A 26785-nucleotide genomic window follows, 5' to 3' on the forward strand; every position below is an offset into this window, starting at 1 on the left:
TCACGGTGGCACCAGAGGACCCCTGTCATGATGTGGGAATACAACATAGTTTGTCCAAGGTTGTTTGTGTAAAAAGTTTTGCACGTATTTCCACTGTCTGCATTGGTTTCCACTGGGTTCTCCAGTTTCCTTAATCTCTCAAAAACATCAATTGGATACTCTTAATTGCTCCGTTTTTTATAACTAAACTGTATGGCACTACACTAAACTGTGTACAGGACTAGTAGTTGGTTGGTTGTGACTAGAGATTGTTATTAGCAGAGATTGTTTGTATAAACCTATTAGAGGGTCACAATGAGCTGGAGACAAGTTTGCTCATAAACAACTCTAGGCAGACCTTGGTAAGGGTTAGATTATATTGGGGTACTTCGGTTTCCTCCCCCGGTCCAAAGACATGCATGGTAGGTTGATTGGCATCTATTGAAAATTGTCCGTAGTGTGTGATTGCGTGAGTGAATGAGAGTGTGTGTGTGTGCCCTGCGATGGGTTGGTACTCCGTCCAGGGTGTATCCTGCCTTGATGCCCGATGACGCCTGAGACCCGAGGTAGTTCGGATAAGCGGCAGAAGATTGAAACATTGTGCAGTAGTATTATTTGCCGTTCTGCGTGTGTCCGAAGCTGCAGTTGCTGTGTGACGCGTTCCAAAAAAAAAAAAAAACCTGGACACGCTACGAGAGAAAGTCGTTAAAATCAATTTACTATTTTCGTTTTCGAAACTTGTGTTGGTTGGTCCAATCGATTTGTGCAATAGATTTTCGAACAATAGAATTTGTTTGAAGAGTAAAAAAAAAAAGTTGGTCGGTCTTAACGCAAATTTACAACCGGCAAGTCGGTCGGACATAAAGCAAAAAAAAAAATAAAAAATTTGCGTCGGTCCTAAATTGACAGGGTCGGTCGGGTTACGGCAAACAAGAATATTTTTAAATATGGCCTAAACTTGGTGCATGTGAAAAAATCAACACAAACATTACAATACAAAGACAAGACCATATTTAGCAAGACCAATGTTCATGACCAAGACTATGTAAACTTAGAATGCCAAAAGATACAAAGGCAAATCTTACTACAATAAAGCTGCAAATATTCTATTTCACTCTGAACACATAGGGGGTTTTTACACCTGGTCACTTCATGCGTTTTCAGATAGCAATCCGATCGTAAAAAGACCAGGTCTAAATGCTCTCCTAAACATTTTTTTCGTGACGGATATAAATCCGATGTTTCAAACCACTTCAGGAGCAGGTCTGAGATGCATTTCAGATGAAACTGGACAGGTGTAAATGAATGTGGTTGTTCAAGCCACATACTTCAGCGCTATACTCCTCCCAAACGGAAGTACGTCACTCGCAGGTGACTCACGTGTCGTGCATCGCGCCAGAAACAAATCGTCCGGGGTCTCATTCTAAAACTGGAGACCCAGTTTTGCTCCATAAAAGAAGCCAGCACTATGTTTTCCCACCAGTGCTGGCTCCTATCTTTCACCCAGGTGTCTCGTTGAGTCTTAAAATGCACTGCTGCCGCCAGCGGAAATGCAGCCAACAGTAAATGCTGTTTTTTGTAGCATAACCGTCGTTCTTTTTGATTGCATTCTGAAAACCGCATACACCAAAGCGTGTTCCATTTCAATTACCCCGGAAATGAGGTCAAATATATTTGCATTTTGGGAGTAGAAAGATCGGATCGATATCCTAATCGCCGAGACGCATTTATGTGGCCTAATGTAAATGGAACAGTTTTAACAAATCAGATAGCTATCAGATCAGAGACAACACATGAAGTGACCAGGTGTAAAAAGGCCCATACATGCATGTAGCTGCTACATGAATAGCACTGTTCACCTTATATCACAATATCAAAGAACGTGGATTTGCTAGCCTTGGTTCAGCTTCTCTGAACCATTAATATTTTGTGACACACAGAAGAATTTCACCAGGACTGTTTGTTCAGGTCAAGAAGCACAGGCATTTTTTATAGAATTGTGCTACTCCAACAAGGCTAATAGACTTAATGCCCACATAAAGAGATTAGATCTGCTTTGTCAGTTTAAACTAAAGCACAGTGACCTGAATCAAAATTAGCTGAACTGAATAAAAGAAACGGACTGAGAGACAATGCAGAATAAATAACCAAAAATGCTCAAAATCAGTCTGTTCATAGCTGCCACCAAGTACCTAGGATAATAGATAGGGACAAGACAAGCAGCCATGGAGGAGACAAGTAGCCTAAAGGGACACATCAGATCACACTGTGCCCTCATAACCTTTCTGCTCCCATACTATTCCTCTTTCTCTTTCTGTCTCTTATACACTCCTGGGTCACAGCTGCTGCATCAGATCTGCCTCAACCGGTATTAACTTTCCACCCCTTACCACTGCTTTCATTCCAAAGCTGATCAAATCCAATAGCTACCCTCACATTCAAGCAAAGCTATATACGTGCCTGAAATGTTTACAACCCCACTTTCTTGTAATGGCCAAACAACATCATCTGCCTTTCCTTTTCCATCCATGTGTTTGCGTGGAAATTTGTGCAAAGGACCACCAGAATGCAAAAGATATCATTTTATTAAGGTTTCAATCTTAAACAACTATATCTAAAATGACATACTACCACAATTATTTGTAAGCCACATTAGTATACCGTATAACTTTGCTAACAAATTTTCACTTACTATTTACAGTCATTTGTTTAGTTCAGATTCTGCTTAACATTATTCACCTGTTGGAAGACAATCCTCGTCCACAGTCACACGTCTTTTTCAGTTTGGAAAAGTTTTCATCTAAGGGGCTTTTTACACCTGTGATCAGATAGCTATCCGATGGTAAAAAGACCAGGTCTAAATGCCCTCCGAAACGTTTTCAAGACGGATATAAATCCAATGGTTCAAACCACTTCAGGAGGTGGTCTGGGACGCATTTCAGATGAAACTGGACAGGTGTAAATGAATGTGGTTGTTCAAGCCACATACATCAGCGCTATACTCCTCCCAAACGGAAGTACATCACTCGCAAGTGATCTTTCACCCAGGTGTCTCGTTGGGTGTTAAAATGCACTGCTGCCGCCAATGAAAATGCAGCAAACAGTAAACGCTGTTTTTTGTAGCATAACCCTCGTAACAAGTTTTTTCGTCTTCTTTTTGATTGCATTCTGAAAACCGCATACCCCAAAGCGTGTTCCATTTCAATTACCCCGGAAATGAGGTCAAATATATTTGCATTTTGGGCGGAAGTAGAAAGATCGGATCGATATCTGATTCGCGACACGTATTTATGTGGCCTAATGTAAATGGAACAGTTTTAAAAAATCAGATAGCTATCGGATCAGAGAAAACACATGAAGTGACCAGGTGTAAAAAGGCCCATACATGCATGTAGCTGCTACATGAATAGAAAAAAAAAACCCTAAAAACCCCCTAAAGATTGTCCTATATTTGGCTCGATCGCTCTTCCCTTTAAACCTGACAATTTTCCTAATTCCTGCTTGTGACAAGTATGCTCTCAGCATAATACCACCACCACGACCATGCTTCACTGTAAGAATGGTGATCTCAAAGTGATCAGCAGTCTGACAAACTTTTACCACGTTTACTTATGTACAGTATTTGGGCAAACTCCAAACTAATGTTCTATGACCTATTTTAATAAAGGCATTTATCTCACTGTTATTCTATTTAACATAACTTTGTCCATGCAGGGTTTCCCGCAGCACTTTGCAGTTCAGGTGGCCCGCCTAAGCTGGGAAACCCTACCGCCTTAACTAGGTTGTCCAAAAAAAAATAATTCCGCTGATCAAAAGGCCGTCAAGTGCGTCTCGGAGAATAGCGTGGACGCGCTTCACACCGCGAGCGGGCACGCGCGCCACACGGGGGAAATGAGAGAAAGACGTGGTCCGTCACTGTCTGGAGGATAACTAGCCAGTTGATAAAACGCGTGTGCGTGAGAACTGTAAGTGGACTTATGTTTTGGGTTTATTTAATCCTGTTATTGTATTAGTCTATAGTTCTTGCAAATTTAAAGTAAGTTAGCTGGTGATTTTGTTGTTTGAGTTCTTCACCTGCTAGCTAGGTTGCACGTGCCTGTTGATTCGATATAATTGATATTGATAATTCGATATATTGTTGAGCGCTCTTGCTAACGTTATTTATGTGCATTATTTACACGCTACAGTAGTTACACTCCATTAAGATAATGTAATTAATAGTGGGAAATAATCAGTTTTTACAATCTTCGCACTTTTTTTAAACCAAGAAGGATAGCCTGTAGCATATCCATAAGCCATAAGCAGTGACCGATCACCTTGCACATTTTGACAATGTTGTAGTTGTAGTTTGTATACTGTTTGTTAAAATTGTTTGTTGTTAAGGCAAATTTTGAATGTTGTTTTGCATTTTCTTATTTATTATTATATATTATTTAAATTTTATATTTAGTGTTAAATAAATAATTGTTAAATGTAATACAGAGTCTGTGGTCTATCTCACAAAGACACCCCCCCCAGGCACCCTCCTACACATACACCCGCCCAACCTTACCGCCTTAACTAACAAATTTTCTGCGGAAAACACTGTCCATGCAATGGTTGCCCTGTGAACAGCTTCACCCTTCAGAACCGAAACTCTCTCCAGCACCAAGGTTCCAAGTTATTACAATATAAAATGTGGAACAGTTCAAGAAGTTAAACACCTACTTTTGCCAACAGGTCTTGACTGTGTTAACCTGGTGTTTATTTTTTTCCTCTTTACATTTAATTAAGTAAGGGACACAGACAATATTTCCAGCTACTCTGAGAAAGGGACACGGGGCTCCTGGAGCCTATCCTAAGGGCCAAGCAGGTGATACACTAGATAGGGTGCCAAACCATCACCTCCTCACACCCACACACCCCAGAGAATTTAAAAGATGTCCTTGCGTATGGTGGACACTAGTGTGCCCAGAAACCCTCAGTGGCTTGGTTGAATTGAGTGGCATGGGATCCTACCACTAGACCACCAGGGACCCCGAAGCCTGATTTAGACCCCTACAAACATGTTTTTTATACCAGTATATGAATGCCCGGAGCAGAATGAGAGTAAACTGCACTAAATGAGAAATGGTTCCAAGATGGTGGCATCTAGGATGGCACCATCTAGAATGAAACCTTAGTTCATTTTTAGAATTCCTAACCGTTAGGTATTCCTAACCAGCGCCATTATTTACAAATGCAGAACTGTGTGCTGTATGCTGCATGTTTTTAGTAAAATAAGAACCTATAACTTGATAAATGCATTAGCTTGTAGCTCTGATGCAAGCCTTATGGGCTTATACCACTATTTCTGTAATTAGGGGAAGAACGGTCTTACAGGACAACTTGGCCTTGGCAGAAATTCTCTCCATGGCAATTTTTTGGGGTGAATCTCTGTGCAACAAAGCAGAAAATGCTAGCACAAGAGGGCTGTCACACCACTCACTGTAGCAATCACAGCCTCTAATTGAGCTGTTATAAGATGTGAAGGTGTGGGATGAGACACCGGAGGAAATGAGAGAGAAATAAAATGGGATAAATTATTGAAGGAAGAAAGATACAAGGCAGCATTCGTAACCTTTGGTTGCCCATATACCTTCGTATGTTCATATATTTGTCTTCTTTTCTTTTGTTCTCAGAGACGTGCCAGTTGTCTAAAAACTCTCTGTACTCATATACTTCCTCTCTGGCACCATTCCACCGAGCTGGCACCAAGTGTCTAGGACAGGAATATCGGACTGTTTGGACCATGTGTAGACATTTTTTTGTTTGAGGTTAAGGTTAGAATTAAATTTACATATAACATAGGACTATTTGGTCATATTATGATAATGATGTCAGTGGAGGATCTTCAAAAGGAATAAAACAATGCCATGCGTGTGTGTGTGTGTGTGTGTGTGTTTGTGTGCATGACAAGCCTTTCAGACCAAATTTTTCAGCGTGACCTAAAGCCCTGTGTTGAAGTCTCTAGAACACGTGTTTCACACACTTAGAGACAAGGAGAAAGGGTGGCAGACAGGGTAGAACGGCCACATAAATCAGTCTGTGTGTGCATGTGTGTGTGTGTGTGTGGGTTCCCAAAAGGCATGCACAGCCAAAATTTTGCAGCAAAAACACTAAATACTGAGAATCATGGGCGTAAATCCCGGGGGGACGGCGGGGACATGTCCCCCCAGCCGAGGATTGTCCCCCCAAAAAAAATTATTTAAAAAATATCGTGAATTTTTATATTTTTTATTTTTATATTGTGAAAAATTTATGTATGTATACCAAATAATTGTGTAAGTAAAAAAAAAAAACAAACGCAAAAACTGCATTTATAAACAGTTGAGTTCCCCCTCCCCTCCCCTCCCCTTCCTCACAGTGGTTTGACCCACTGCCTGCTTTCCCAGTTCATCACCTACTCTGCACACACGAGTCAGGTGTGTGGCTGCGGCTCAATTAATGTTGAACTCCATTAAGTAGGGGATTTTATTCACTTTAAATAAAGTGATTCTCTTTAATGTAGTTGATGCAGACTCAGTCATAAATTAGTTGCGGCAAAAATGCTGATTAGCGATGTAATTTTCCATGAATCTGCTATATTAGCGATTAAAATATGACTTATCTGGTTAACGTTAGCTTGTTTACAATAGCTTGTTGCATAGCGCACTGCAACTAACACGCCAAAGTAAACGTGCGTTGTTTTATTTGGGACGACTTGGCATAATGTTAACTTAACATTAACGGTCACAATTAGCATATTGTTTAGCTGCGCATTTACTAAATGAGCACTGTGCTACGTCCGAACTGACCCCACTGTTTTTTTTGTATAATCAATGTATATTCTGTTCTTAAGTGTCTTAATTCATTTATTCATTCATTCATTTTCTACCGCTTATCCGAACTACCTCGGGTCACGGGGAGCCTGTGCCTATCTCAGGTGTCATTGGGCATCAAGGCAGGATACACCCTGGACGGAGTGCCAACCCATCGCCGGGGGAGGAAACCGGAGTACCCGGAGAAAACCCCCGAGGCACGGGGAGAACATGCAAACTCCACACACACAAGGTGGAGGCGGGAATTGAACCCCCAACCCTGGAGGTGTGAGACGAACGTGCTAACCACTAAGCCACCGTGCCCCCCGTCTTAATTCATTTTAAATAAAATTTTAAACCTTTTTTAATCCCTTGTTTTTATTGTTGTGATTTTTTTTATGATAGTTTTACTTTCTTTGTGTAAAGCACTTTGAATTACCATTGACTGTATTATTGACTGTATTATTTGTGTCCCCTTCAAAAATTGCTCATGAGAAATTTTATATTTATTGTCTCACAATAAATATAAGAGTGATTACATGTGCACTGACATGATGAGAATTTTACAGGCCCAAAGTTGAATTGTTTTTATTTTATTTCTTTCATACACTATGATTTAGGCAACACATTCTGACGTTAAAATCCACCATGCTTGAAATACGCTATATTAAAACATTATTATTACATTAATTATATTAATCGGTAAAAGAGAGTAATTGTTATAATGACCTACCAAAACCCTGTCTTCTGATTTCCCATTCTTGCTTTCCACTTTGATGGCTTGTGCAAACTTGATGGACGGTTTGTCAATCACTCTCTTGATGCTCTCTGCGAACGAGAATAGCCGTACATCAATAAGCAGGAAACATGATTAAAAAACACTCCATCTCTGAATATTTTAGCTATGTAGCTATTTTTTGTGCTACACACTGCTTTACTGCCACAGAGACACACTCCCACACACTTCACACACCATACCACACCGCACCACACAACGTCCAGGCTCTATTACTCTTCAGATATAAAAACTGCAGCAGGATGAATCATATCGCTTGAGATCTGGCTGTAAATATATCTTTAAAAAGTTAAGGGAGGGGAAACGAACGAACAAACAAAACAAAACAAACAAACAAAAAAAAAAACAGCGATCATTGAATTCATGTCACATTTAATATCCCAATCGCTCATCTTTATAGTCAGCGATGTGTTCTGGTGCAGGGAGAAAATTAATGGGGGATAACTAGGACAAACAGATAATTCATTCGTAATCAACTTTGAAACAGAATCACTAATTAAAGCTGACCGTTCTTGTGGATAGCCAGGATATCAAGGCTAGCGAGAGAGAGAGAGAGAGAGAGAGAGAGAGAGAGAGATTCAGGGACAGTTTCAAATTCCCTTGAGCTTGGGTTACTCTCTGTAAGGAACTTCAATATCTCTGTGTCTGTTTCCTCTGGGTTCTAAGGTTGTTTCTTTCTTCCTCCCAAAAATGTCCTAGTCAGATTCATTCATTCATTCATTCATTCATTCATTTTCTACCACTTATCCAAGATTATATGCACTAAATTGCCTGCTGGTGTGACTTAGTAAGGCAATAGACTACTGTCCCATCTAGGCTGTATTCCGGCTCCGTGCCCGGTGCCCGGTGTCTCGAGATGGATTCCAGCTCGAAACATGACCCTAAACAATAATAAAGCGCTTATTCATCTTGGATGAAAAATAAAGAGAGAGCATTAAGAGCAGTGTTGAACAGCGTGAAAAAAACAGTGCTGTTGGTGAAGAATAATTATCACAGTAATGCCCGTTTGAGTGATTAAATCTGAGAGGTCTCTACGCTGCCACGACGTACTCGATGTGCCAAAGATGTCTTCACTACATTTGTGACTCATTGGTTTGCATGTGATGTGCTTGTGCATGGGAAACGCACACCCTGAAGATATCAGAGGATGACCTGCTTCCTCAGACATTAGATGTGCACACACACACACACACACACACACACACACACACACACACACACACACACACACACACACTCTCTCTCTCTCTCTCTTTCTGCCTGCACAACTCCAATTCCAGACACTTCAAAGGAGTGCGCCATATCGCCCCCTCTCTCTTCCCCCTACAGACATACACTCAAAGAAAGACTTGCATGCACAAACTCACACACTCATACACACTTCCACACAAACAACACATGCATCATGAACCAACCATTGCTCGGGTTAGACATCAAGAACAATATTTGTGTTATGCATTGATTTAATGGCCAGGTGTAAAGCACAGAGTTTATTTAATGCACTGTGCCATGTACAGTTTTAATCCCTATAATAAACTACTTTGTCACGAGCGTACACAAACCTCCAAAAGTTGGAGATGAACGAGCGCGAGCGTGACTGTAAATCATAAATCACTGCCCAGATGCTAGAGCGACATTTCACAAGAAGTGCATCATTAATTTTTCAGTGCGTCCGGCGCGTGCATGCGGTAAATATTTACAGTACCTGTCATCTCCCGGCTCACGCTCAAAAAGCTCGCCGGTACGCTGTCTTTCGCGGCCATGTTGCGCTCGTGCTGCCCCGGAGGTCCCGCGTGCGTCTCCTCGTCCTTGGACTTACGAACGGAGGAACCGACGGCTGCGAGTCAGAGCGTCCGGTGCTTCTGATCATATCATATCAAAGGCAGAGAAAGCGGATGCAGAGACGAAAAGAGTATTACGACTCCCTTTACCGAGTCGACTCCTCAGATATGAATCAATTTATGAGTCGACTCATAATGTGCATGTTTTGATTCATGTCTGTATCTTTTTATTTTATTTTTTTATCTAGAAAGGTGCATCTAGTTTTCATTTAACTCATTTTAAATGACACTATATCCAAGATTCGAGGTTAAACATACACATTAAAGGATGTGAAATGTACTTTAAATATATACCCACACCAGCAAACAAATAAAGCTACAGCGTAGGATTCTTTTTATAATTATTATTATTATTATTGAGATCTGCGCGATACGAGTCAAACTCGGATTCACAAAGAATCGATTCGGGAAAGCGAGTCCTAAAACCCTTACTCTCTATGTACACAGGATCACTTTGCTTTACTTTGTGTGTGTGCAGATTTTGATTTACAGCAAAATGCAAAAAAGTAAGCAAAAAGCAAAGTTATGGCAAAATATTTCTGAAATATTTTCATCATTCATAAATCAAGTGGCTTAGAAATGAGCATAGCTAACACACACACACAAACACGCAAACACATGCACACACAAACACGCACACAAACACACACACATACATACACATACTGTACACACAAGCACACACCTGCACACACAAACACACACACATACATACACATACACACAAACACACAAGCACGCAAATACATACACACATACACACACAAACACACACATACATACACATACACACAAGCACACAAACACACACACACATACATACACACAAACACACACATACATACACAAACACACACACACACATACATACACACACATACACACAAACACACACATAAACAAACACATACACACACAGACAAACACACACATACAAACACACACAAACAAACACATACACACACAGACACACACACACACAAACAAACACACACAAAAACAAACAAACCAAACGATACTAATATAAGGATTCATTTTTGGCATCCACATCAGATTTTCGGCTGATAAATCTCTTGTAAAGTGGATTATTTTGTGCACAACAGCAAAACAATGTATTAAAAATATACAGATTTGTATGAAAAAGCAAGACTGGGGTTGATTTCTTTCTAGCACATGGTGTAGAGTTATGCAGTCTCATAAGAGACAGTCGTGTCAGGTGGTACCATTACACATGGTATTAGACTACCATGATGATAAACTAACCTCTTTAATTTGACTAACCTGTAGTCAAGCTATAGCAGAAGATTTCTATACTGTGATATGAATGATTCAGCCACGGAAATGACACAAAGGAACTAAAAATTCCCAGGAGGCATTTCTTAAAATACCCTCTATTTCAAGAAACAGTAGATTTAAATATCTTTAGCCTCAGCTGCAGAATAGATTTGTTGCCACGTTGGCATATCACACATAACGTTTAGCAAATCTGCAATTATATATATATTTATTCTTTGCTGCTGTAACAGAGAAATTTCCCCATCGTGGAACGAATAAAGGTATATCTTATCTTATTTTATCTTAATTAGAAGCTTGATGCACATCCATATCACTTGTTATGAACTTTAAAAATCTTTGGATCAATGCAAAATGCTGACACATTTTTTATTGATCTTTTTTTTTAAAAAAAAGATAAAGTTGTAGGAATTTCTACAATTGGGGTGTCATTTCTTTTCACTCATATCTTTAAATCTTTATTATTGTTAAAAACGTGCATTCAAGCATTCACAAAACAGCTTCAGACAACTCAGATGACAGGGTTGTGCTTTTGATGTGACCATATAGATAAATCAATATCACAATATCATTCATACTAAAAAGAAAACATCTGCAGGAAATTTGAGCATGAGACTTGGAGAATATTCCGAATATGTCTCCGAATAAGGGTTGAATAGGTTCGAGGAAATGAGCTTAAGTAAATGCTCATGTGGAATTAAAACTTTTTTTTTTCCAGTAGCTACTTGTATAAGGGATTAGACATACAGTAGATGTGAAATTCACATGTATTGGCTAAATAATGGCCACAATGCCATGTGTTCCAAATGTATAGTTTGCTAACAAAATTATATATTTTTTCTGAAACTAGTCTGTAATTAAGCACCATTTTCCATCTACCCAAGAGCATTGTCTCAGTCAGACTGACAATATTAATCGACTGTGTCCATTAGGTTACTTCCACAAACTGCACGTAATGCATTTGCGCTGCACATAATTCTTTATTACAGTTTATATACATTAATTTCACATTTTTAGAATTGCCATTTGATCTATATATTTGGATCCATTTTGTTTGCTCAAATTTAGGCAACATATCTATTTTTTATTCTATTTTATTATACTCTTTTCATAACCCCAGGCAGTTTGAAAGTGTTTGTGTATCAAGTTCAGTCTCTTCCATCTGCCCTCTAGGGTCTCTGGTGTGAAGTTGTCTAGTTTGTGACAGAAAGCTTTGTGTCAGTGTTGCACAGACATGTTATGCCTGCAAAGAGCCATTCCCAGTGGAAGGCACTGAAAAAGGGGGAATAGTTTCTAACAAAAGGTTGAAAATTATCAACACAAGAACCAAGTGGTTGAAAAATTACACTGACACTGGAGACTCCTTTCTTTTTTTTTTCTCTCAGAGAAAACTTTCTGACCAATCAGATTCAAGAATTCAACCGCGTGGCGCTACAGTATAATGCAATAATACATCATTGCACGGTTGAAGAAATTCATATGCTAGTGTTGTGTTTTCTTTTCATTTTAAAACCTCTTCGAAACTATTGCAAAATCTTTTCTGCCCTCAACTGTTGGTTGTTGGCATGGTCAAACTGAATTGATAAATAAATAAATAAATCAAGAAATCAAGAACCTCGTAAATCTTCATTATTATCCTTGTAACACTGCTTCCGTTTTTGAAATCAATGGATATTTGCAAACTTAAATTTTTTTTGTATATTTTTATTCAACATTTATAAGGAACAACAAAAATGACAGAAACGTCTGTTCAGAGTAATATCAGAGTAATAAAAGGTGCTAAATGTGTTTAAAACATGCGTGATTGAAGTATGTCACTCCAGTTCTACTAACAGAAACACTGCTGTTGTTTACATTACATTTAGAGCCTGATCTATACATGTAAATTGAAATTACTTCTAAATTTGAAAGAATTACAAGCTTGAAAGGAGAAATTCTCTCTCATTTTAATTATGTCATCTTAATTCATGTTCACAAGCTGTTCACACTCTCAGTGGGGAAATAATCACTGAGTCATTCACTCTGTTTATTTCTGATGAGTAAACTTCTCCTTATTAACGTCTTTTTATTAGGTGTGGACTTTTTAAAAGCCAATATATAAATATACAATTTTTTTTTTTTTATTACATGCGGCCGGTCTTCAAAGAGCTTACAAAGCATGTAGGGGATCTTGCTGTGAAAACTTATTGATCAAAATTCAAAATTCAAAATTCTATAACCTTAAATGTACCATGGAACACAATCAAGGCTCTCAGCACCCCAGAAAATTGGGCACCATAATGACATGACCAAGAATAGGGTGTCTTATCAAATTTTTATGAAAGGAAAGATGCAGGGATATCTGGCAAAAAAGGGTAGCTAGACATATGTTAAGAGCTGATTAGACCATAAAAGAGCATTGCTGTGCATAATTACTGTATAAAAGATAAATCAGTAAATATAATCGCCCAAAGAAGACATGCCCATGTTGAAGTATGGCAAAGGTGGCATGGAAATAATAGATAGCTCCAAATACCAATCTATTTTAGACACAAGTCCCTCAGGCTTCACTAAAGCAGCTGAAGATAAAGATAAAATGTCATCTTCCAGCATGATAATGACCAAAAGCACAAATCCGAGTCAACAGAGCAGCAGCTTCTTGAGAATCAAAGTTTATGAATTGCTCACTTGAAAAGAAGGCGTTTGTTAAACTAGCTCCTTAGCGGCATGATCTCTGCAGGTGGATGGTATGGCGAGGATAGAAGTTAGCATAAATTGAAACAGAGTCAAGTTTTTCATTGTTTTTCAGAATTGAGTACAATTCATGCTACGATACACCCATATCCATGGGGTTTTCCAGTCCATTACACATGTATCCTGAGACACAACTCATTATGCCCATGCAATTCAACAACATTTCAAAATCTCTGTTCTTTTGATCACTGAACTCTGATGGCAGTCATTGCAAAAGCTCCATGGCCTTCTTCATGGCAGCTCTTTCATTGCACACCGTCTCATCTCAATGGGAGGTGTTTCGGACATGTCAAAGAAGAAGAAGTCTGTGGTTAGGACCAAAGTCCTAGATAGAGGGATTTTATCTGTTGTCTGGCCTTAGAGTGACTGGGTATCCCTGTGGTGGAGCTGGAAGAGATGGCTAGGGGGATGAAGGAACAGGCATCTGTACTTAGAGGGCTGCCCCATGACTCCAAACTTGGACAAGTGGAAGGAAATGGATGGATGAACAAATAAAGTAACCATAACCATTTATGTCTCTTGTAAGAATTATATTAAAACATCTAGGATAGGGTCCAGGTTCCCTGTGATCCTGTGTACAATAAGCAGTACAGAAAATGGATGGATTGATGGATGTTGTCAATATTGTATGCCCTTAAGACGAGCATAAGACGACCTCTTTTTTTTAAGACTCCTAGCTATTTCTGAATTTATTTATTCATTTATATATCTATCTATCATTCATGTCATTGCAGTTGTTTTTGGACCATTGGACTCATTATAAAAAAATAAATAAAAAAATCTTGAACCTTGTACCATTTGTTAGCTGTAATGGCAGAAACAGACATTAGGTGGCAGTACAGAATCAATCATTTCAGCCCAAGAAGAAGTAGGCGCAATGGGAGAGACACAGTTACCTTGGCGCGTATGTCTTCCTTTTACTCAGTTATATATAAAGTGTATGTTTACGTTGTCTTATATGTTTGAAGCTGTCGCTCATGCGCACTTGCACCTAACGCGTAGTTACCTCGTGCACGCTAGCACCTCTGCGTGCTACGCGAAATGTACGCGTTAACGCAAGGTCCAAACCGCACTAAGATGAGAAGAGCGAATTAAAAAGCCCTCTTACGGTTACATCCGAGAAAAATATAATAATAATAATAATAATAATGGCAGATAATGTAATGAGCAGAAAATGTATTAGAGCGTAATCACCGCTTCAGGCCACACACATCACTTTTACTGCATCCCTGAAAAGATTGTCAGGTAAACAAAATGGCGGCACGTCCCCAAGAGCTATCTGATGGCTCTATAGTATACTCAGGACCACTGCTTAGGCCTCAGGGTCAATGCTTACATATAAAACGACATAGAAACACTATAGCAACCAACTGAAATGTCAGAGCAACACCATAGCAACCAAATGAAGTGTAATAACAACAACCTAGCAACCAACTGAAATGTCCCAGCAACACCCTAGCAACCAACTGGAATATCCTAGCAACGAACTGGAATATCCTAGCAACGCCCTATCAACCAACTGGAATATTATAGCAACAACCTAGCAAAAACTGAAATGTCCCAGCAACACCCTAGCAACCAACTGGAATATCCTAGCAACACCCTAGCAACCAACTGGAATATTATTGCAGTACCCTAGCAACCAGCTGAAATATCATAGCAACACCATAGCAACCAACTGAAATGTCCCAGCAACAACCCAAATGAAGTGTAATAGCAACACTCTAGCAACCAACTGAAATGTCCCAGCAACACCTTAGCAACCAACTGGAATATCCTAGCAACACCCTAGCAACCAACTGAAATATTATAGCAGTACCCTAGTAACCAGCTGAAATATTATAGCAACAATCTAGCAGCCAACTAGGATAGCAGCATACTAGCAACCAAATAAAATGACATAGCAACACCATAGCAACCAACTGAAATGTCCCAGCAACACCCTAGCAACCAAATGAAGTGTAATAGAAACACTCTAGCAACCAACTGAAAAATCATAGCAACATACTAGCAACCAACCGAAATGTCCTAGCAACACCCTAGCAACCAACTGGAGTATCATAGCAACACCCTAGCAACCAACTGGAATATTATAGCAGTGCCCTAGTAACCAGCTGAAATAGTATAGCAACAATCTAGTAGCCAACTAGGATAGCAGCATACTAGCAACCAAATAAAATGACATAGCAACGACATAGAAACACCACAGCAACCAAATGAAATGTAAGAGCAACACCCTAACAACCAACTGGAATATTATAGCAATCAAACTAGCAACCAACTGAAATGTTATGCATAACACTAGCAACCAACTGAAAAATCAGAGCAACAACATAATGACCAACTGAAATGTCCCAGCAAAACCCTAGCAACCAACTGGAATATCATGGCAACACCTTTGCAACCAACTGGAATATCATAGCAACACCCTAGTAACCAACTGGAATATTATAGCAGTACCCAGGAAAACATGTTAACACCTTAAACTTTATATGCTTGTTGAACATTTCAATGCTTTAAATTTAAATACAATGAATATGAATATATTTAATGCCCTCTCTTGACTGATAAGCAAACGGTCAATAATTTATATAGATTATTGTTTTATTGCAGTTAAGAAGCAGTTCATTGTGCTTCGGCAATGCTAATCTCCGCATGTTTTCCATTTCAGCCACCACGGGCATGTGACGTCTACTTGGCTGAATTCAAACACTGTAAAAGTTTAAGCAACCGTTTCCATCACTACTACACCTATGGGACGTCCCCTGTCTGCCTGCAGTGGAAAGACGACTTCGAAGCCTGTAGAGAATGGGAGAGGAATTGCAGTCCACATGCCAAGGTTAGTGTCTGTAATAAAGCATCAAATGGTCACTGAAGTGTTGCAGTGTTTCTGAAGTTTTCAAGTCCCTTTTTTCTTTTTAGGAGAGTCTTCAAAAAAGTGAGAGAAATCGAGTATCTGAACAGAAGAACTTTCCTCCATTTTGGGAGATGAGAAAAAAACCACCTGCTGACTGGCATTTACCTCTTAATGAGGCAAAATAAAAGCCTCATTAGCATTAGTAAATTTTTTATTATCATTATTATTTTTTATAATTTATTAACCTTGTTCATTCTCCCATCATTTCTCCTGTTCTCTATGACCCAGTGTGTTTCAGTTGGGTATAATGATTTCAACTGTTTTTAGTTGTACACTGAAAATCTAAGGTTGTATACATCTGTGACTTTGGGTTCATGACATTAAATAAAAGAGCTTGTTGAAAATGGGTGAAATATTCATTTGAGTCAGTACAGTTTGGTAAAGTAGCTTAAACATCAATAATATAAGGTACACATTGAGTCAGAGCTGAATGCGTTACAGTCCTTTACTTAAGAAAGAACAGTATATCAAACTTTTCATCCATTTATGGTTACATTTAATGTGGAATACAAGTCCAGACAATTTATCGTTTACCTGTTTTCATTTATGCTGTTGCAGCTAATAAGTATAGTTTTTCTTTAATATATATATAAATTGATTTATTACTAGCTCCACTAACGGGGGGTCATGGTAGCTTAATAGTTACTTAATGGCCTCGTACCTCCAAAGTTGGGGTTTCGACACCCTGTGTGCATGGATTTTGCATTTTCTCTTCACACTAGGGGGTTTTCTCCCCCAGATCCTGTGTGATTGTGCCTTGTGATGGGATGCCACCATGTCCAGGGGTGAGAGGTGAGTCCCCTGGGATAGGCTCCAGGCTCCCTGTGAACCTGTGCAGTGGTACATAATATTGATGGATGGATGGAAGGTTGGTTTAAGTGGCACATCTGTCATACAAGAACCTGTAAATGAGTTTTATTGAAGTGATATTATACAACAACTTGTATACCACACAGTAAAATATCCTTACAACATATTTCTTGCTCCAGAACTTCAAATAGAGAGAGAGAGAGCTTAATTCAATTTCAAACTCTGTTCTGCCATCTGGTGTTCGTTTGTGTAACTACACCCTGAAAAAAAAATCAAACAATCCTTGAACATTTATAAGATGCTTAAAGATCCAATCATTACACATTTGTTCCACAACCTTTATTCCAGTTCCTACATGTTAGTTTGTTTATTTACTCATGGCCTTCTCCTTTTGCAAATCACAGAGCATGATGTGACTGCCTTTCCCTCCTAGGCCAAACCCAGCATACACAGGCTCAGTAAAATTGGTCTGAGCCTTATAGATGAGACTCATATCATCAGAGACATTGTAAAACTCCAGAACACCTATTCCGTGATCCAGATACACTCCTATTCTGGTGCAACGTTTGTTGTGTTTAACACTTATGCACTTATTATCATGCCAGAATTCGTAGGAAGTGTAATAACAGCGTAAGCCCCAAGAACAGTTGTTTCTGCCAAAGAGACCACCCTGTTTTTGCTTCCTGTAGATTCCTTTGTAGGAAACAGCGATGCACACCCAGTTGCTGACTTTGAACTCCACCTCCCAGTACTGTGGGGTCCCTTGTAGATGCTGGTCACAAAGGATTTGTGCTCTGCAGACAAATCTGTCTGGATGGCTTTTGTAATCCTGTGCCTGATTCACAGCAGTCACCTCCCTGTTCTCTTTGGACAAGCGGAGAGAAAAGTGTGCAGTGTCAGGGTTCAGAGTGAGCTCGGAAGCATCTAAGATGGGAAGCATTGCAAAGAACCGTTGTTAGGACATCGAGTAACAGATGTAGGATGGTATAAATTATTACAACTGCAATGTTAGATAGAGGTGGTAAGGTAAACTCACTTTGCAATAAAACCTCCCGCATTTTCAACTCGGGCGATTTCAGAATGTCTGCGGTCTGGACTGCTCAAAGAAAGATCAGTCTTGGTAAGTTCCTTGCTGGTTAAACTGATTTAATTTAGATTTTTTTTTGTCTTTACTAACCATTTTTACTGATGTTGGTGAAATGCATATTACAAACTTGGTTCATCTGCTTGATAAGGTCCAAAATCGCTTCAGTGGCGAGCTGAAAAGAGGAGTATGGATGGACAAAGAGGACAGGGGAGGACGAGGATAAAGGAAGTGCAGGAGTGGACAAAATACCCTGTGGACAGAACAGAATCAGACAATATTCATTTACATTTATGGCATTTGGCAGACACCCTTATCCACAGCGACTTAGAGAAGGGTTTTAAAGTCTAACAATAAATACATCTTGATAATAGTTCACTATGCCACAGACTAGTGATCAAGAGTTCTATCAGTCTCAAAACACTGTTGGGGGTAAAAAAAATCACAAACGCAACACAAGTATTTTATTTAATTGTTTTATTACTTTAAGTGATGGTATGTTACTTCATGGGAAGTTCATTTTATCACCTACAGTACATGCCTACACCTACATCTGAGATATTGTGGGACCAGTCAAGCAGTTTTTAAGTGTAAAGTTATGTATTTCGAGAACAGGTTGGTCTTTAGATGCCATTTTAAGACTGCCAGTGATTCAACCATTCAGACATATAGGGAAAGTTTATTCTACCACCTAGATGCCAGAAAAGAGTAGAGTCTTGATTGATAACTTTCCTGTTCCCTGAGAGATAGTGGGACCAGTTGAGCAGTTTTTAAATGCTAACTTTAGTACTTCAGGAAGAGGTAGTTCTTTAGACATTGTTTGAAGACTGCCAGTGACTCAGCTGTTTGGACAGCCAGGGGAAGTTTGTTCCACAGTCTAGGTGCTAGAACAGAGAAGAGTCTTGATGCATGCCTTACAGTACCTGTATTCTGAGAGATTGTGGGACCAGTTGAACAGCATTAGAGTATTGGAGAACGTGTGTTGCATTGAAGGTGTGACAAAAGCTTTAAGTTTAGTGGGTTCTGTTTGTTTTTAGGTTTTTGTAGGCAAGCATCAGTGTTTTAATTCTACTAATTATTTTAACTGAGGGCAGGTGACTTCCGGTGACATGAGCAAGAGCGACAATTGGCGACTAGATGTGGCATGTCCAGTGCAGCAAACAAGATCTGTTGTAAAGAGAAAACACTGCTTCTCCTTCATCTCAGATGATATGAAGCATATATACACTGCTACATTTTATATACATATGCCAAATCTTCCTCCAGACTGTTTCATTTTAGAGGCAAGAAAACTGATAGGTTATAATGTGGAATGCTTGTTGCTCCACCCACGGAGAAATGTTATCATTATGGCAACCAGCAGTTGGAATTCCTGCTGCAAACTTCATAGTAAAGTGACTTGAACGTAGCATAACAAAAATGAAGACATTTTTAGGCAGACTGATGGTATATGACAGACACATCCAATGGGTACTTCCAGACCATATCCCATTTATCCTGAGACATCTATCTGTCTATTTCATGGCATATATCTGTAATTACAATTGCACTGAACATCAAGAATCAACCTTTTGTTAAAGCTTTTGTGTCATTTGGTTTTATTTAGGCTGCCTACCTGTAGAAAATAGACACCATTCTCTGCTTGAGAGAGCTGCTCCAGGCGCTGAAGTTCAAAATCTCTCTTCTTCAGATCAGTGATCTCTGATGGTAGCCGCTCCAAAAGTTCCTTGGCATTCTTCACGGCAGCTTCTTCCTGATCCAGGATCAGCTTCTTCACTGTACTCTGCCTCAACTCTATGGCGTCGATCAGCTCTGTAAAGCTCTTCTCATTCTCCTCCACTGCCTGCCTTGCTGAAGTCTGTTTATAAATATGGAAGCAAAATATGATTCAGAATATGATTCAAAATGCTAATGCAAATTGCTTCATGAATAAATACACAAATAAAACCTGGAAATCCTCGATTGCTTGTTTTAATGCTTGCATTTCACTCTCCCTGCTTTTAATCCTGTCAGTAATCTCCCTCTGTATCTTCGCAAGCTTCAACTGAAGAGCCAGACAAGTAAAATCATTTAAAAAAGAGATATACTCGTAGTTGACATCATACCTACACATTATGATATGATTTCTAAAATATTCCTACTTTCACTTCCGCCACTTCAGAGTCAATCGAGACGACATCATGAGCTCTGTGTTTATTTGTAATGCACAGGTGACATATGCACTGCTGATCTGTGCGACAGAAAACCTCCATGAGTTTGTCATGCTCGGGACAGACTCGCTCTTCAAGTCTTCCCGTAGCTGCCACCATCTTGTGCCTCTTCGCATTCGTATGCAGAACGTTGTGGAGGTCCAAGTGATCTTCACAGTATGAAGCCAAACACTGCAAACAGGTCTTTTCTGCTTTGCGCTTTCTTCCTGTGCACGAGCTGCATTCTACATCTGAGGGTGCAGTAAAGCTGAGATCTGAAGACATATCCATTTCTTCATCCATACTGGTCGGGAAACAAAAGGAGATAATGGTAGCACCAGTTTGAAACCAGGCTGGAACTTGTTAGTTTTGTTTCTCCTGAAGTGTGCCAAAGAGAAGTCCAAATATTACTCTGAAGAGGGTGTGGATTTGTAGGGTTGAGGCCTCTGACTCACAGGACTGAAATTTTTTTAACCACAACATGAGCATCATATTATTCATCTAGTCAATTGTTTCCACCAAATGATTCCCAATCCTTGTATAAGCCAAACAGGGTGAAATTACAAAAATTCAATGAACAGTGTTTTATAAGTTGAATGCAAAAAAATGTTACAAACTGAAAAGCATGTGTCAATGCTTTTGTTATATACAAGTATTTATTAAATCATCAACATTATGGACATTCAACAAATACTTTCTTTTTGGTCTGATGATCCAACCTTTCTGATTGTAAGAAAGGCTTATTTGACATATATGTTCTTGGAACCAAAGTACAAATAAATGAAACATTTAGGGGGAAATTCCCATTTGAAAAGAGAACAATTTTCATAAATCAAGCATCATTTTTAGATCATTAGATATGGATGAATTTAGGACCCAGAAAACTGACACTGTAGAGGTGTAGATAATTTTTTTTTATATATAGTAGACTCCAGAGGGCATGGTGGCTTAGTGGTTAGCACGTTTGCCTCACACCTCCAGGGTCGGGGTTCGATTCCCGCCTCCACCTTGTGTGTGTGGAGTTTGCATGTTCTTCCTGTGCCTCGGGGGTTTCCTCTGGGTACTCCGGTTTCCTCCCCCGGTCCAAAGACATGCATGGTAGGTTGATAGGCATCTCTGGAAAATTGTCCGTAGTGTGTGATTGCGTGAGTGAATGAGAGTGTGTGTGTGTGTGTGTGTCCTGCAATGGGTTGGCACTCTGTCCAGGGTGTATCCTGCCTTGATGCCCAATGATGCCTGAGATAGGCACAGGCTCCCCATGACCTGAGGTAGTTCGGATAAGCGGTAGAAGATGAATGAATGAATGAATGAATGAATAATAGACTCCAGTCGAAAAACAAAACAAATACACTTAGAACCTAGTTTTTGTAATAGTTAGTAGTTTATTGTGTGTCACTTCATGTTTTACTGTTTTGGTGGCACCAAAAAATAAATAACATGATACAGATATAGAATCAAAGTTTAAGGATGAAGCTATCACCATTTATCTTCCCCATTACATGACAACTAGTAGAACCATAGTAATACAGTATGTATTGAGTAATACTGAAATCTGAAGTGCAACAAGGACATTCTCTGTGAGAAAGAGGTTGATCTTAACTACAAATCTTGTAAATCACAGAGTCTAATATGGGATCCTGTCCCTATCAGTCCAAAACCAGCATATACAGGCTCTGTAAACTGCGTCTGGATCTTGGAGATGAGGCTAAAGTTACCTGAGACGTTGTAAAAGGCCAAAATTCCTGCTCCATGATCCAGATAGATTCCTATTCTAGAACAATCTAATGAGCTGTCGGTGTGGAATTTCTGGTGCTTATTGCCATGCCAGAATTGGTATATACCCCCATAGTTGCGCAAGGCCCATGAGTCTTTGCATCTGCCAAACAGAGGGGCCTGTTTCCCTTTCCTTTTTATCCTTTTGTATGAGACTGCAATATTAACCCATGACCCTTTTGTACCACACTCCACCTCCCAGTAACATGGTGAACCACGCAGACCTTCTCTGCATAAGGCCTGTATCCGCCTTTCAAATTTGTCAGGGTGGGAAGGATAGTTAGCTGAAGTTTGTACAGCTGTCAGTTCCTTGTTCAGGTTACTCAGTTGGAGCTTGTCGTGCACTGTATTTGTATCCAGAGTAAGTTTGATAGCATCTGTTGTGGAAGAATTTGAACAGTTAGTTGCTGGTGAATTGGTATGACTTGCTGGAGTAATTTAGTTCAAGATAAGTTTGGCTTATTTGCTAACATTACCTATATATATACCTATATATATATATATATATATATATATATATATATATATATATATATATATATATATACCTAACTATATGTAATAAATGGGGCTTGTTTTCAATGCTAATGCCAAATTAGACTAGGATATGCTAGTGGCTTACAATTTAATCAGCTGCAAGTCAAATTCTAAGTAATGGTAAATATTGCAAACTTACAAAGTTTCAGTGATGTTTTCAAGAAAAATGGTGTAGTAGCTTCTAAAACAGTTTTAGATAAATTTAAAATTTACCCTTTCACAATAAAACATGATTTTTCTAGCAGATATGTGTACTTCTTAATACTTTGCCCATCCTGGTAGTTACTATGGTATCATCATAGAGATGCAATAGAGAAGTCTTCACAATATATGCACTACACACATCTGATTGTTTTGAATTTTTCTATGTGACTTTTGATCAATCAGTACAGTAAGTCATTAAAGATGACCATCTGTAAAATGCCTGAAGATTGTACCTGTCATTGGTGCATAATTGCTCAGTAACTTTAGCAAACTTAGCAAAACTCCCAGATCTGATTAAAGGTTTTCTATACAGAACATTCTTCTTTTTATGTTCTGTTTCATTTTGGTTTCAACAACAACAAAAACAAACAAACAGCAAAAGCAACTCACATTTTAAGAGCTCCTGGTAAGTCTGAGGTAATGGTGCAGATACGATGCCAGTGTTTTTTACTGTGGGGGAAAAAAAGAAGTGTAATTGGAATTTTATGCAACAAATATGCATTTTGGAAACAAAATTCTCTGCAAAAAAATATATATCACAGAGATTACCTCTTTCGGAGATTGTCATAAAGCTCCACTGCCAGATTATGTGCAGTTTTTTGTTAAGATTTGAGACAGCATCAATGCTAAGCTCAAATGGATAGGATGGATGGACTGAAAGTGTTGGGCTCTGAATGAGCTGTAAGAGGTGGTGAACAGAAGAAGCACGCTGGGAAATAAAACATATGTCTTGTGAGACTCACAACATGCTAGTAAAGTAATTTTTGGAAGGTCGGGTTGGTAACATTTACTTCAAAACACTGACATGTTAAATAAATGAATTAAGATATTTAGAAATGAATAGAACTGACAATTAATTATTTGTTTGTTATTTAAAATACTGACCCATTATAGTAATGTCTGAGACTGATGTTTTTAATCCAGCAGAAGTTATTTTAGTTATTTACAGAAATGATTACATGTGTATTTATTTCATTATAATATATTTATTATATATTACATATTAATATTCATTCATTCATCTTCTACCGCTTATCCGAACTACCTCGGGTCACGGGGAGCCTGTGCCTATCTCAAGCGTCATCGGGCATCAAGGCAGGATACACCCTGGATGGAGTGCCAACCCATCGCAGGGCACACACACACACTCTCATTCACTCACACAATCACACACTAGGGACAATTTTCCAGAGATGCCAATAAACCTGCCATGCATGTCTTTGGACCAGGGGAGGAAACCGGAGTACCCGGAGGAAACCCCCGAGGCACAGGGAGAACATGCAAACTCCACACACACAAGGTGGAGGCGGGAATCGAACCCCGACCCTGGAGGTGTGAGGCGAACGTGCTAACCACTAAGCCACCGTGCCCCCCTACATATTAATATGATATAGTTAAATACTAGTATATAGCATCCAACTATCCATCCATCCATGGAATCAACTGTGTCCATCTATTATCAATACATATATTCAACAAATCCATCTATTTGTATAATAACAGTTACAATACACCTACAGTATCTATCTGTTGAATGAACACCCATACTGTACATTCATCCATGCACCAAACCATACCCATCCATGCATTCCTCCATTCATCGACTTAACGGCAGCCATCCATCCATCCATCCATCTATCTATTTGTGGGAAGAAATACATCTACAGTATGTATCCATCTATCCATGGAATCAACAACATCCGTACATCTGTGGATTAAAATCCATCTATTCATGAATAACAGCAGTATCCATAAAATCATCTATCTATCCATCCGTTCATTTAGTCTTCTGCCTATGGATTGAACAGCATCCTTTATTTATCCATCTATCCATCCATTCGTCCATCTATCTATCCATTCATCCATCCATCCATCCATCCACTAATCTCAATCTCTCACTGACTCACGTATGTTTAACAATGCCTAAGCATTGGTATTGGCCTACGTCCCTTAAGCTTTAAGATGATTTGATTAGACAGCACATAAATGCAGTTCATAACTGGCTTGATAGTCCACCTTTTCAGAATATCCTTTTGTAAATGTACTAACCTGTAGAAAATATATGTCATTCTCAACTTGAGAGAGCAGCTCCAGGTGCTGTAGTTCAGCATCTCTGCTCTTCAGATCACTGATCTCCTGTTCCAGTCTTTCTAAAAATGTATTAGCTTTCTTCACAGCAGCCTCCTCCTGAGCCAAGATCAGCTCCTTCACTGTACACTGCCTCATCTCAATAGAGCGAATCAGCTCTGTAAAGCTTCTTTCATTCTCCTCCACTGCCATCACTGCTGATGTCTTAAAAAGAAATAGAATGCTGTATTCGCTCACATACAGTATAACAAGAAAGATCAATACTACTTAACAAAACCCATTTTTGAGATACGTATAGATAACTAGACCTTGAATGATTTAATGGCTTGTTTTAAACTTTGCTCCTCTTTCTCCCGGGTCTGAATCTTTTTGACTGTCTGTTTTTGCATTTTACCAAGTTTAATCTGAAAATCAAGAAAAAAAATGCAATGTAATGAATGCTCTAGCCATTTCATGCAATGTATTATGCCATTGTAGAAGAAAACAATAAAAAAAAGCATACCTTCTTCTCAGGCACCTCATCCCCAATTAAGACGACATCATGGTTTTTGTGTTTATTAGTAATGCAAAGGTGACAAATGCACTGCTGATCTTTGCGGCAGAAAATCTTCATTAGTTTGTTGTGCTTGGGACAGATGCTGTCTTTAAGGCTTATTGTAGCTTCCACCAGCATGTGTCTCTTCCCCACATGCAAAATGTCATGCAGATCTAGATGATTTTTACAGAATGAAGCCATACAATCTAAACAGGACTGCTCTGCTTTCTGATTCCTTCCCGTGCACACATCACACTCCACATCTGAGGCTGTGGTGTAGCTGAGATCGGCAGACTTTGCTGTTTTTTCATCCATGTTAGTAGAAAAAGAAGTTTTTGCAACAGCCAGCCTGGCTAGTTTCGTTTCTCCTGAAGCCGGAATGAACATGTGTTGTGGGTGTGGATTTGGACTTAACCGCTTAACTGCAGTAACAGACAGATCCAGTTTCCTCTGTATACTCAATTGTTTAATAGCTTTTTCCAACGGGGTTAATATTTCCAGAATCCCTAGCTGAAAGTTGAATCCTGAGCTTGGGTTACTCCACCGGGTTTCCACTGTTCCCAAAACCCCAGCTATAGTTTGACCGATGCCACTAAATTGCCTCAAAGGGGTGTAGAGAGAATGTGGCATAGTGCCCAGTGTGTACACCACTTCATGACCCCTTTTTTCCTTATTTAGGTTTAGGGGTTTGCTTGTTTGCATATCTTTGGGGTTAGGGGTTCTCCCCGGTCTTTGGGGGTTTCCTCCTAGTATTCTAGTTTCATCTTCCTGTCCAAAGACATGCATAGTAGGCTGATTTCCATCTGTAAATTGTGTGTGTGTGTGTGTGTGTGTGTGTGTGTGTGTGTGTGTGTGTGTGTGTGTCTGCGCTGTGATGGACTGGAACCCTATCCAGGGTGTCCCCTTCCTTGTGCCTTAAGTCTAGGCTCCAGGTTCTGTGCAACCCTGTATGGTATGTGGCAGAGAAAATGGTTGGATGATTGGAAGGATAGTGAATGGAGGGAAACAGCTGTACTGTTCTCTCAAGACTGCGTCCAAAAACACAGCATAATACATACTAAGCAATTTGCATAAATGTCAACGACACAGTGGTATAAACAACCAATAAATATTGTCCAATATGGTATATGTGACTCCCAGTTGCTCAGTAATACACTAACAAACACTGGTTTTGATGGCACCCATGTT

The 26785-nt window shown here is 39.3% G+C and overlaps 4 protein-coding genes across 5 annotated transcripts in view; 1 reads left to right on the forward strand and 3 right to left on the reverse strand.

Moving 5' to 3' along the window:
* The window catches only part of carmil3 (capping protein regulator and myosin 1 linker 3), a 48148-nt gene extending 38653 nt beyond the window's left edge, over positions 1-9495 (reverse strand). For both annotated transcript variants that reach the window (XM_060873909.1, XM_060873908.1), the window contains exons 1-2: positions 9299-9495; positions 7531-7625 (exon numbers count right to left, since the gene is read on the reverse strand). In XM_060873909.1, the coding sequence (XP_060729892.1) occupies positions 7531-7625; positions 9299-9356 (153 nt within the window). In that variant the 5' untranslated portion in view covers positions 9357-9495. The remainder of the gene's footprint in view (positions 1-7530; positions 7626-9298) is intronic.
* A 4783-nt stretch (positions 9496-14278) lies between these two features.
* On the forward strand, positions 14279-16721 carry c7h22orf39 (chromosome 7 C22orf39 homolog). The gene is made up of 3 exons (XM_060873383.1): positions 14279-14364; positions 16132-16299; positions 16383-16721. The coding sequence occupies exons 1-3, from the start codon at positions 14338-14340 to the stop codon at positions 16500-16502; spliced, it is 315 nt and encodes a 104-aa protein (XP_060729366.1). The 5' UTR covers positions 14279-14337; the 3' UTR covers positions 16503-16721.
* An 808-nt stretch (positions 16722-17529) lies between these two features.
* Positions 17530-20795, reverse strand: LOC132847866 (tripartite motif-containing protein 16). The gene is made up of 6 exons (XM_060873385.1): positions 20413-20795; positions 20220-20315; positions 19887-20129; positions 18365-18524; positions 18224-18283; positions 17530-18111 (listed from the first exon to the last, which is right to left on the reverse strand). The coding sequence occupies exons 1-6, from the start codon at positions 20761-20763 to the stop codon at positions 17555-17557; spliced, it is 1467 nt and encodes a 488-aa protein (XP_060729368.1). The 5' UTR covers positions 20764-20795; the 3' UTR covers positions 17530-17554.
* A 1024-nt stretch (positions 20796-21819) lies between these two features.
* On the reverse strand, positions 21820-26032 carry LOC132847865 (tripartite motif-containing protein 16-like). The gene is made up of 6 exons (XM_060873384.1): positions 25565-26032; positions 25371-25466; positions 25024-25266; positions 23524-23683; positions 23365-23424; positions 21820-22610 (listed from the first exon to the last, which is right to left on the reverse strand). Exons 1-6 carry the CDS (start codon positions 25982-25984, stop codon positions 22060-22062), a joined length of 1530 nt encoding a protein of 509 aa, XP_060729367.1. The 5' UTR covers positions 25985-26032; the 3' UTR covers positions 21820-22059.
* Between the last annotated feature and the right edge of the window lie 753 nt (positions 26033-26785).

The sequence above is a fragment of the Tachysurus vachellii genome, chromosome 7 (assembly GCF_030014155.1).
Source record: "Tachysurus vachellii isolate PV-2020 chromosome 7, HZAU_Pvac_v1, whole genome shotgun sequence".
Classification (NCBI taxonomy): domain Eukaryota; kingdom Metazoa; phylum Chordata; class Actinopteri; order Siluriformes; family Bagridae; genus Tachysurus; species Tachysurus vachellii.

Bases quoted from the DNA above. Each gene is read 5' to 3' on its own strand.
- LOC132847865 (XM_060873384.1), bottom strand. From the start codon at position 25,984: ATGTTCATTCCGGCTTCAGGAGAAACGAAACTAGCCAGGCTGGCTGTT. The intron at 25,467-25,564 runs GTATGCTTTTTT...CTTGATTTTCAG, and splicing joins ATGAGGTGCCTGAGAAGAAG to ATTAAACTTGGTAAAATGCA. The intron at 23,684-25,023 runs GTTAGTACATTT...TTTATTTCCCAG, and splicing joins ATGACATATATTTTCTACAG to CGTGCTTCTTCTGTTCACCA.
- LOC132847866 (XM_060873385.1), bottom strand. From the start codon at position 20,763: ATGGATGAAGAAATGGATATGTCTTCAGATCTCAGCTTTACTGCACCC. The intron at 20,316-20,412 runs GTAGGAATATTT...CTGGCTCTTCAG, and splicing joins CTGAAGTGGCGGAAGTGAAA to TTGAAGCTTGCGAAGATACA. The intron at 18,284-18,364 runs GTTAGTAAAGAC...TTCTTTGAGCAG, and splicing joins CACCAACATCAGTAAAAATG to TCCAGACCGCAGACATTCTG.
- c7h22orf39 (XM_060873383.1), top strand. From the start codon at position 14,338: ATGGGAGAGACACAGTTACCTTGGCGC. The intron at 14,365-16,131 runs GTATGTCTTCCT...TTTCCATTTCAG, and splicing joins AGACACAGTTACCTTGGCGC to CCACCACGGGCATGTGACGT. The intron at 16,300-16,382 runs GTTAGTGTCTGT...TTTTCTTTTTAG, and splicing joins ATTGCAGTCCACATGCCAAG to GAGAGTCTTCAAAAAAGTGA.